At 32.8% G+C, this 12,760-nt stretch overlaps 1 protein-coding gene across 1 annotated transcript; it reads left to right on the top strand.

Moving 5' to 3' along the window:
• The first annotated feature begins 2,734 nt into the window (after positions 1 to 2,734).
• LOC142548278 (F-box protein At2g27310-like) lies at positions 2,735 to 3,988 on the top strand. Its single transcript, XM_075656596.1, has one exon. It carries the CDS (start codon positions 2,811 to 2,813, stop codon positions 3,801 to 3,803), a length of 993 nt encoding a protein of 330 aa, XP_075512711.1. The 5' UTR covers positions 2,735 to 2,810; the 3' UTR covers positions 3,804 to 3,988.
• The last annotated feature ends 8,772 nt before the right edge of the window (positions 3,989 to 12,760 follow it).

Genomic DNA, 12,760 nt, shown 5'->3' with positions numbered 1-12,760 from the left:
AATTTCATGCCTACTAATAGCCAAATATGGTTCTGGTAAAAGTAAACTACCATGTATCTCAAGATTCGATGGAAGCATAAATGAAGTCATTATTCCAATACAAAACAAATAAATTAGTAATATATATAATAATAATAATAAAACAATTATTTAATAATATCGCATGGATTCGGATGAATGAATGTAGTCCAGTTGGCCGTTATCCAAATTTGACCGATTTTCGTACAAATCACAATGCCACACGTGAAACCGCGTGCCCTAATTAGAAGCTGCCCAAGTTGAGCGTATCCAAATTTGACCGCTTTTCAAACGAATCAAAATGCAACACGTGAAACTGCACAACCACGTGCCCTAATTAGAAGCTGCCCACCCCGTCATGGCTAATTACATCAATATCTCTTATTGAATAATAAAAACACAAAAAACTATATATATATATATAAACATTTTAAAAGGCTTGATTTATTTAAGTACTTTTTAAAGCTACAACTTGTGTACCATATTCATCCTTAATATTTAATAATATCTTACATTCTAATTTTTTAAAAATGTTAGAAATATAATATAATATTCGGGTTTGAGTAATGTCTGACTTAAAATTATTTGCCTTTATTAAATTAACTCAAATCCATTAATTTATTTCTACAAAACCTGAATTGGTGTAGCAGTAGTGGGCGAACAATTCCAAGGAAAAGATCGTGGGAGAAGTTGTGATTTGTGGAAGAAAGTGGGAAAAACTCTTCGGTACTGAGTCCCCGATCGATCTCAAGCAAAGAAGTTTTTTTTTTTTTTTTTTTTTTTTTTGAATAGCAAGCAAAGAAGTTCTTGAATGCATGAGATGATCAATGTTTGACGTGGCCAGAAGCAAGGTAAACATGCATAATTGCATCAAAAGAGAGCAAATATCTACAAAAATCATCGAGTTCGATTAGAATTTTGAAAATTATGAATATGGGCATTTGGCGTTCAGATTTTTGGGAATTTGAACGCCAATGAGATAGATCGAGTGAGAAAAGTTCATCAATAATTCCACTAAATCTGAATTCGTCTAGCAGTAGCGAGCGAACAGTTTCGAGTGAGAAGTTGTGGTTAGTTGAAGAAACTCCCCATTAACCAGGGAGATCAATCGGCAGAAAACAACTCAAAACTCAATCGCGAAACATTTGCAAAACTCTCTGCAATATTTCAGTTTCAGCTTCATTTGTTTTTCGTGTTTTTTTTAAGTATATTTTCAATTATTTTACGCCTTTTCATTTCTTCGATTTCATACTATTTTTGTTTTTATTTTTAGCGATAAATTGTATTAAAATATTGGAAGATCAAATTTGAGATTTATAATCGCTTTGACTTAGTACACCCGAATTTACAAAATTTGTGGGAAAAAAAAAAGTAATAAATTTAATTAAAAGCTTATTTAATTAAAAGCTTTGAAAGATGACTTAATATTTATTTATTGTAGTGAGAGCTGAAATTGGCCGACTGTATAACGAAGTTTACGGACTAGGTGGATGGAATTTACCATATTTCCGTGGATAACTGTCTCTGTTTAATTAATAATTTAGCAATTTGTTTATTTCTTTTGTATTAATCGTGAATCTCTCTCCTCTTTTCATTGCCATTTGTTATGATTAATATTTTTCGATTATATATATACACACACATAATAATACACAAAATAGTCTCTGTATATATGTTTTGTTCGACTACATTAAAGCATCTAGTCCGCATATATTTTTATAAAGATAAAACTCACTATCGCTGTTGTTGAGATCCGGGTGAATCGGGTATAAGATTTGTGGGCAATGCAAATTTGTGGTTTAGGAAATATGAGTAAGGATAATGGCTTCAGATAAAATCTGCAACCAAAGAAAAGAACTCGTGATGGGCGCCGGAGGGATGTCCGGCGTGGTCACTCCGATATTTAAGTCAGCAGGTTGAAGACGAAGAATACAAGCGATAAATGTGAGAATATATGTGGGTGCTTGAGAATTCAAAATTTCAGAATCCGTAAATGAGAAGTATATCTGTTATTTATAGTAATAAATCTCATAATTATCTTGTTTTCAGTGTCACCCGCTAAGTATAGTAAGACGTCTGCCCATAATTTCTGATGACTTATCTAACACGCCAAATACATGTTGTTCTGACAGATGAGATTGCTCATATTAATACAATCGAGTGTGGTGAGCTTCTCGAGGCGGTCCGGGTAGAAGTTCCCGGGAGCTTGTATGAGAGCCTGGGCGCTCAATTGCCCGGGAAGTGAATGTCCCGGGCATCTCCATGCCCGGATGATGAGGAAAGTGCTATACATATTGACTATGGTTTGGACTATCCAATTAATGTATCGGGTCATATGTGATCCGGACTCTTACGTGAAGTATCCTGTAAGTTATGTTAGTCAAATAAATAACATTTGGTAAACTCGAGACAACATACTCGTCCAAAAGACTCTTACTGAATGGATTCAGTACATGAACTTCACTACAATTGTTATATAATCGTTTGATACGAAAATATGATATTAAATTAGTAGACATATTTATTTTATCTAACATTTTGTTTTAATAATTTTATAATTAATTAATTAATTTGAAAATAAAGAAATGATGATAATATGTTATTATAATAATGGTAATTAATAGGTGGGACGAATATTCCAAGCAATTGCCATATTGCTCCGTGTTGAGACCGTTGCCTCCATGTTTGGACCAAATCCCCTCTCCCTATAAAAACAACCAAAAATCCTGACTATATTCATTCAAACGCTTCTCCTAGTGTCCGCCAAGCTTACAGTGATCAATACAACAACCATGTCACCCTCCTCATCCGCCGCCGCCGATCCGATCACCGCGATCCATTCAGATATCGTTCGATCCCACATATTGAACAGGCTCGATGGCCCCACCCTCGCGTCCACCAGCTGCGCTTCCACTCAGTTGCTTTCTTTGTGCAACGACGATCATCTATGGCGGGAGATTTGCAACTCCACTTGGCCATCCACCACCGACCCACGTGTCCGGGATGTCATCTCAGGCTTCCCTTTTGGCTACCGTTCGTTCTACTGCGACGCCTTCCCCGCAGTCGGCTACCAACATTCCGCCAAGAGAACCAAGAAACGGAGTCCTTCGGGCACGTCTGAATTGATCTCTGCGGTGGATATTTACTGTGATGACCAGTTAGTATACTCCAAAGTCATGGTTGCGGAAACTCATTCAGGCTGGTTTATATGTTCGCCTTTCAGGCTAGATCTTTTAGACCCTAAAGAAACAGTTCCAACGCCTCTCAAATTCGACGGAGAGGATGGGAACTGCATGGATATCGCATCCGATCGCCTGAGAGTAAGCTGGGTTCTAATCGACCCCGCCAAGAATCGGGCGGTGAACGTGGCCAGCCTAAAGGATGTGGAGGCGCGGCGGCACTGGCTAACCGAGGAAGTACGGCTTCGGTTCGCCACGGTGGCAGCCGGAGGCGACGGCGAGGCTGTTCAATGTGCCGTGATGGTCACTTGCGGTGGAAGAGAAGGCGAGGAGATGCACGTGAGGGAGGTTTACATGCAGGTAGAGGACATGGAGGGTAAGATCGTTTGCGGGATGGAGAGTTTGGCAATTTTAGGGGAAGCCATGGAAGGGCAGAGATGCAGAAGTAGCCGAAGAACGGAGAAAGAGAACTATGAAATGTTGATGAAGATGAAGATAGAGTATATAGAGAGAAAGCAGAGGAGGGAGAGAAGTCTGGATTTGGCGTTCATAGCCACCGGAGTTTCCATTTTCTTGGCTATTTTGATACATTTTCTGAGTAGATGAAATTTGAGCCTAGCTAGGTTGTTCTATTTATTACATTTATTCTTATATTTTTTCAAAATCTTACACTTAAAATTATTTTTTTTTTCCAATTTTATTTTTTGTGAGGAATCGCTCAATGTAAAAGCTTTGAAAGGGTTTTAAAAAACCCTTTGCTTTCAAAATATATAGATACTTTTTCACATGAAGTTAATGGAATATTTTTGCTTTTTGTTTAAATTATTGATTAATTAAAATGTAAATATTAACCATTATTTATCTCTAGTTGTATGCTATTAGAATTAAAAATAATGATTAATTTCAACTTTTGAATGTTCAATAAAAATTAAAGATGCGAGAGAAAATGTGTGTACGGAAAGAAAGTTTTCAAAACTACGTGTCTACAAACCACATCCTGTGGTTTGATTTATACTGATGTTTTTGAAATTAGGGATTTTAAATTTATTGGTTTTAAATATATTTTAGTTATTTAGATATTTTATTACAAAAAATATCCAATACGTACAGATTTTAAATCAAAATTTTGTTACGTGAATCAATTTTTTTAATCCAGATTCAACTTGAATTTATTTAGACAAGTGGAGAAAAATTTTATATATATATAAACCTCTGAACTAATAATATACTAACATGTAAACTATAATTTTTTTTGTTGAATAAGAAGGTTATAATCAACCTTGTTTTCTAAAACATTTAACATACAGATTTAACTTTTTATATATTTTAAATTAATAATTTTATAATGACAATTTATTAATTTTCTCTAAAAACAACTTTCAATGATGTGCAATAACTAGCCAAATACTCATATTAAATGTGAATGATACACATGATAATATTTTTCTTTTTCAAAAGTAATAGAGAAAAAAGAATAAAACAGATATAATTGAATTCAAAAGTACTTTGTAATTTATCATACAAAATATAAGTTTGAGTGCAACCTTAAATACACACCCAACATATTCTTTTATTGAAATTGAAAATGTCAAATAAAAAGTAATCTAGTGTTGATGATAAGTTGATAAAACGGGGAAATTAATAAAAATGATACAAAATTTTTGTGAGATAGAGTCATATATTAATTTTATGAGACGGATCTACCATTTGGATAACCTACGAAAAATATTATTTTTAATTGTAAATATGTATAAGAATGACCCGACTCACTTATAAACGTGTCACAAAAGACCGCGAAAATGGTCGGGATTCTCAACAAGACAACGAAATGTTTTGATTTGGCTATGCATTTAATAGAGCTAGAATAGAGGCATATCATATATTTGACGATTGAGAATTTTCATAAATAATTCAATTAAAATGATTTTTTTTTATAAAACAAAAACGATTACATAGTAAATATAATTTGTTTCTTTTTTAGAGATTTAAATTTCAAACATCCCCCGAGGCGCACGCTATTTTAGTTAATTAATTCTCTATAGTGTGCAAGTCGGCAGCAGTGCGGAAGCTTGGGCAGATGGTTATTCTATATACAAGAAAAAGACAAGCACGAAGGATCTAGGTGGTTTAAGACACGTCCCAAATTGTACATACTAATTTGAAACATAATAATGCCTACAATTGTACAGGTCCATGAGAAATACACATTAGCACAGTGCATTTTATTTTTTATTTTTGTCGGAAAAAAATTGGCTTTACTCTTATAGTAATATCTTGATATAGTAATACCTTGATTGTTCCCGCGTAAGTAATATTAATGTTGACAGTGTTATTTTGATTAAAAATCGATTATTAATTTGAACTCAGTCGCTTAGACTCAACATTGTCTCATGGATAATTACAAGTCTAATTATTTACAATCAAAATAGCTGATTTGATGCATACTTTTATTTTATATATATATATATAAAAGAATCGATAAAAAGATGATTAGTCAAAATAAACCAATTAAATAAAAACCAAATCGATATTTTGATAACTGTCTATGGCACGGCCGACCTAGGGGCCAACCAAATAATGGTGGTGTTTGAGTTACTTGACTTTTTGTACCAACACCATTTATTAAAGTCATTATCTTCATTATGGTTATTAAGAAAAAGGTGTAATTCGTATGCAAACTCATAGAGCAAGACGGTCTCACGAGTTTTATTTTGTGAGACGGATCTCTTATTTGAGTCATCCATGAAAAAGTATTACTTTTTACGCTAATAGTGTTACTTTTTATTGTGAATATCGGTAGGATTGACACGTCTCACAGATAAAGATTCGTTAGACCGTCTCACAAAAAACTTACTCAAACCCAGAATTGCTTCGATTTATCCTTTGTGGCCTGAAACTTGCGCTGAATCTTCTAAAGATCAACCCTCTTTTGTCAAGTTTTCAAATTTGAAAATAACCTCTCTGTAGCGTATTTCAATACACTTGAAAAGAGTAAAAAATGATAAGATATAAGTAACAAAATATCCCATCTTTTTTTCTCACTTGGGTGTTGGGATGGTTACTCTAGATATTTTGTGACATAAATATAAATTTCTATCTGGAATATTTAACAAAATAATTTTTGTTTGACGATAAAATTTAAATATAACCTTATCAATATTTAACATTTGTTTGGTTTTTTTTTCTTGGATAGTTGAAGGTCATTTATAAAAACATGAAAAAGCCTTATAATTCCCAAAAAAAAAAAATGTTTGATCAATGTCATTTTTCAAATTATCCCGAAAATTTAATCTGTATGGGTGGTTTTTTACGTATTAAAGTAATATTCTTTTGCTTATGTTTGTGTTTTTGCTTTATTATTCTTATTTGTTTAATAAAAATATTGATAACATGGGGATGAATACATTATATTGCTGGTTTTTATATATATATATATATATATGAAAACTTTTAAATTCAATTTTATAAAATAAAAAAATTTATATATATTTTTTTTAAAAAAAAAAAAGGAAAGGAAAGAGACTAATAATCACGGTTGGGCCGACGTTTTAATCAAAATCGCAACCCACCTTCCTTGTATGGGCCAATTATTTTCATATTTTGATTATCAAATATTTAGTCAGGTAATGGGGCCCCACTTGTACACGTCTCAGTATGTAGTTTCTTTAAGCTCACAAAATACACTTGGATTAGTACCCAAAAAAGGGGTTAGAACCACAATTGCAATTTTCTTTTTATCGTCTTAAAACTCAAACGTTATATTTTGATTGTTCTTCGAGTAAAAGTGATAATTGCCTCCGATAATTTTATGAAAAATAGAATAATTTGTATGTTTTCTAATAAAAATATGACAAAAACTTGTGTGAGACGGTCTCACAGTTTGTATTTTGTGAGACGGATATCTTATTTGAGTCATCCATGGAAAAATATTACTTTTGATGATAAGAGTATTACTTTTTATTGTGAATATCAGTAGGATTGACCCGTCTCACAGATAAAGATTCGTTAGATCGTCTCACAAAATACTTAAAATATATATATAATTTAAATTTAGTTTTAGGATTAAATTTCAAACTCCAATTACTGCTCAATGAATACGATTTTGCCTTTGTTGTAAGAAATAAATAGTTGTCATTATTGATGTGATTTAATTGGGCACATCCGTACCGATCATAGAATTGTGTTATATTCCTTCCTCGACAGGAACCAAATCTCCAGTGTCTGAATGCAGTATGATTTAAAATCTTCCAAAAGGACAGTATTGAAGGTACGAACCTAGTTACATATATATTTATTTTCCGTGCTTACGTCAATATTTTTCAAAATAGACATGTAATAAAACGATCTCACCAATTTTTATATATGGGACGGATCAACCCTATTGATATTCATAATAAAAATTAATACTCTTAGCATAAAAAGTAATATTTTTTCATGGATGGTCAAATAAGATATTCATCTCATAAAATACGACCCGTGAGACCGTCTCACACAAGCTTTTGTCATTTTTTAAAATTAAAATAATTAAAATTATCATAAATAAAAAAATATATACGGTTGATTCAAATTGGAAAAAGGCAAAATTTTCAAATTATTTTGTATGATACGATTTTTTAAAAAAAATATTTAAAAGTTTTCACCATTTGGTATCATCTATTTTCCACTTGAATTATATAATATATGTCATGGTGTTTTTGATTTGTCCGAACAGTGGGACAATACTTTTGAAGAATGTGCAACACACACAAATTGACATTTGGCTGAATGAGACGTGAAAGAGGGATTCAGATATTAATTATGGGAAGAGTCTCTCTTAAGGACAAGATAAGTTATAAAGAAAGAGTATGACGGATCTAAAAAATGATACGAGACAATACCGATGATGATGCACGCGATCTCTATGGACTCATCGTCTAACACTCCGACTCGTTGGCATCCAAGCATGTATAGCTCTTCACGTTCACCCGTCGTTTAGTATGGAATTATACACTGTCATAAATATAAGAAAATAAAGTTGTACTTTAGGTTTTTAGCTAACAACTATATCTATTGGCCAAGTGACAAGACTTTGAGCTTTAACATCAATAAATTTTTATAACATTTCAATATCCTAGTTCATATTTAATTTGTCAAATTAATAAAACCCACAAGAAAAATGATATTGGCTAAACATTGTTTTGAATTGTGACCTTTCTCCATTTTTTTTTTTTTTTGCGAAATGATTTTCAAACATACAAAAAAAAGCAAATACCAAAATTTTTTTTTGAAAAATGAGAATATTATATTCCAAATTCTTGATAAAAAAATATCATTTTCTTAAATTTCTTCAAGATTTTTAGTTGATATTTAAATTATAGATTTATTCTTTGAACTAAAAAAATAACCATTTTTATCGATTAGTCGATATACCTAATTGACATACTTTTAATATGAATAATCGGTTAATTTTATGTCATATATACATTACTCCATCTCCTTGCAGAGTAAAAAAAAAAGACTTGTTCAGTTGCATTGGACTCTAATTTTGAAAAGCACTAAAACAATGAATTATTTGGTACATAAGACCTCAATTTCCGGAAAGTGGCAGAATTTGTTAGAACAGTACAAAGAATCTTTTCTCAAAGCCGGCACCAAATTCTGGTGACCGATGGTTCAGCTTTGAATATCATTTAATTCAATTTTTTAAAAAAAATATATAATAAAAAGAGACTTATAAATTGGATAAATTTGTGAAAAATACATATGTAAAAGTTTGAATTAAGATTCTGTACCTAAACATATTTTTTTAAGAATTAGTACCTGATAATACCATATTAAATTCAGGAGGGACTTTGATTAAAAGTTTTGCTTTGGAAACATATATGCATGTGAATTATCAGTTTCCTTCTTGAATTCAATTCGTCCATGCTTTGTGATTATCTATCGCGTCATCAACCTTGTTAATTCAACCAAATGCAAGTTTTCTAATAGACATATAATCAATCTCATATAAATATTCTAAGTTTGGAACGAACACTAATTTTTTTCCCCAACTCAAAAAATATAATCTTAAAAACTGTTCGCCACTCCAATACAATTAAATAGTATTCAATATTACGTCGGTTTTTCCTTCCAAATTCACATTAACCATAAATCAAATAGATAATTGGGAAATTTAAAATAATTTGATATATATAAAAACTAGTTTTTGCCAAAAATAATTCTCAAAAAATTGATACCTATAAAAGGAAACTTCTATAAATCATTTTTTTAATGTCTTAATTTGCATTAGAAAGTAAAAATTTGAAATAATGAATGCCAATTAATGCATGTAACACAATTAAAGAGAAATATAATTTCCATATTAAATTTATTTCTCAAAATATATTTTTTCTTGTTTATATGATATTTAATATTTAATTTTGGTTTTGACTTTCTAGATAATTATGTTAAGATTTTATTGTGATATGATATCTTTGTTTAAATAGAGTTTGTGTCTAACAAAATTCTTACTTTTCATATTGTGTAGGTTTTCTTGTTGATAAACCATAGGACTATAATTAAGATAATTCTCCTCATGCAAAGGTGTGGAATTACGTGAGTGTTTACAAAGGAGACGTGCATAGGAGTTTTTCGTGGATGAGTTTTTCGTGGTGATGTTTCACATGTGTTCGTGAGCAGTCGTTCCTTTTGCGGCTTCTTCGATCTTTTGCTCTCGTGTTTTTAACTTTTCGTTCGAAAGTTTTTGTGATTGCATATTGTATGCACTTTTGCACATCATGGTTTTCAGAGAAAACATTTCCAAGAACATTGTTGTTTTGAAGAGTGTTGTTGCTCGTGCTGTCATAATTGTTGGAGACATTTCAGACAACACACGTGCAAATGTTGGCTGAAGGTCGGGTTTTGTTGCTCCAAGTTTTTGGCATCACGTTTTTGCTTTCGTATTTATGGTTTAGTGTTTTTGTTATTTTAGAAAGTTATTTATTTTCTCAACGTGTTGTGGAAATTGATTTTCATTAAGATTACTATTGATTGATTTTTGTAAACGTAACAGTTGTTTTCTAGTGATTATTTTTGCCATGAGGCACCGCACCGCATACTTGTGCAAATTTAATCTTGTACATCATATTTATTTAAAGCCAATTTATGTTACAAACTTTAATATTACGCTGCATGTTGTCTAAAATATTGTAACATATATGACAACACTTCATTCCGATAAAACACAAATTTATAATCTTACATTATGGTTATCATATAAACTCACATATGTCAAGCAATAACCCCTAACAACAATTATTTGTAAATAGATTAACGAGACAAGATGACAAATAAAATTACTTATAAAACTTTGATAGTGAAGTTAAAATCCATAATTATATATATTGTTTTATATTTAAAAAAGAATTTAGGGATCGAGAGGGATCGAAGTCGAAGCCCTGTAAAAATAACAACCCGATAAATTTTGAGGAATAAAATATATAATTTTTTTAAGTTTAAAAGAAAAATTATGCTCGTTCTGTTGGTCAAATTCAGCATTATTGTAAATACATAAAATAAAAAAAGATAATAATTTATGTTGTGTACAATAATTGTCCCGATTTGGTAGAGCGATCGAACAATGATGCTTGAGCTGTCGTGCGATTTAAAAGATTTGAGTTGCATCATTACCACCAGATATAGTTTTTAGTAAAGAGGTAAACACTCGGTCTTATAATTGATATCAGAGCTAAGGTCACGGGTTCGATTCCCATTGATGGTAAGGATTGTAATTATTGGGAGAGAGATTATAAGACCGAGTGCTTACACCTTTATCAAAAGTTATAGCTGATGGTAGTGGTGCAACTCAAATATTTTAAACCGCACAATAGCTCAAGTGTGGGGCCCTTAGCTCCTAATCGTTATTACAATGCAATCTGATTAGGGTTAATTAATTACAGCGGAAAACGAGTTTAAATTTTCTTTACAACGAGCCCAAATCATTTTATTTGAATACTAAAAATAGTATTTCATCTCAATTCATAAAACATGCCCACACGTAATCAACATCAATCATATACAAACAACTCATATCCTCGGGACATGCCCCGGTATATAAATACATATACATATATACTGGGAACAAGACATAAACATAAAACCTCAGCCCAAGCTGTGGCTCCCTCCAGAAGTACCCTCTCCGGTCTCCTGATATCCTGGAGTACCTGCCATTGTCCACACACAAAGACAACAACAGCCCCCCCTTGGGGGTGAGCAAAGCTCCGTATGGAACAACCAATCATATATACCACAGATATCTAAGCAATGATATATGGTATGCAATGCATGTATGTCGTGGAGGTATCGGGTCAAATGCACATCCACTGAGCACATGTCAGAATCAATCGAATCGCTATCAAATCAATGCTCGAGCTGGCACACCGGCCAATATGGGATACTCATATGATAGCGTCGGCAAAGCGCCATCGAATCCCAAATCTCATATCCAATCATATGGGGCCACAATTGTCTATGCTTTACGGGTCATATAATACCGGCATAGCGATTGTGTTCACAAACCCCGGAATCCAATCAAATCACATCAGGGTATCCAAGGATCATAGCTCAACGTGTATGTCATGTATCGATGTATGTACAAAATGACGTGTGTTAACAAAACATTTATTTCATACATCGATATCTCAAATCTCAATGTCATGTATGCCACATCACATCAACAATTAAGGCATATAGACACATAATCTCATTCCAATCAATCAAATCAATCCGACATATATCATATAATACAGATACCTGTCGTATGTTACCCGATCGCAACATACCTCAATTCTTCGTTTTCAGTTGATGTAGCCTGAAGATATCGATATTACACTTTATCTACATCAATAACATACTCATTCCAATCAATAACATACTCCAAAATCATTAATATGAGTTTCAAATATCATTTGAAACTTCAAAATTCATATCAAATCAAATTCATATCATAATTCAATTCCGACTTCGAATACAAGTTTCTTGTCGGTTATTCTACTACATATTAGAAATTCTTCTTCAAATACATAATATTCCAGCACTTTGATATTTAAATCTGCTGGAACTAGAAGAAAATTACCTCAGTCATAAGCCCTCGACGCGACGATCACAAATATATAATTTGTTTCGCGTTTAGACAGCGTTTCGAAGTCGATTTAGAAGGAAGAAAATCGAAATCTCTCGAATCCCCTCGAAGTTATCGTATAAGAAATGAAGAAAAAGAGGAAAATAACTTGTTCTTATCTTCACCGCTCTCGCGCTCGGGCGGTAGAATTCTCGCGCCCGAGCACGAGACATTCTGTCCCCGAGTGTTGCTTGTACCGCGCTCGAGCGGTCACAATTTACCGCTCGGGCGCGGCATGTTCTGTCCCATGCCACTCGCTTCGCGCTCGGGCGGTCCCGTAACTACCGCTCGGGCGCGAAGTGTTCTGCCCAAACACAGACTTCATATACCCTGGCGCTCGGGCGGTCATTTTCTACCGCCCGGGCGCCACCTCTTCTGTACAAATGTTTATGTTCGTACTATTTTGGCGTCCGGCCTTTCCAAT

Source organism: Primulina tabacum, chromosome 1 (genome assembly GCF_025594145.1).
Source record: "Primulina tabacum isolate GXHZ01 chromosome 1, ASM2559414v2, whole genome shotgun sequence".
NCBI classification, from domain to species: domain Eukaryota; kingdom Viridiplantae; phylum Streptophyta; class Magnoliopsida; order Lamiales; family Gesneriaceae; genus Primulina; species Primulina tabacum.
This window is presented reverse-complemented; position numbering and strand designations above follow the sequence as displayed.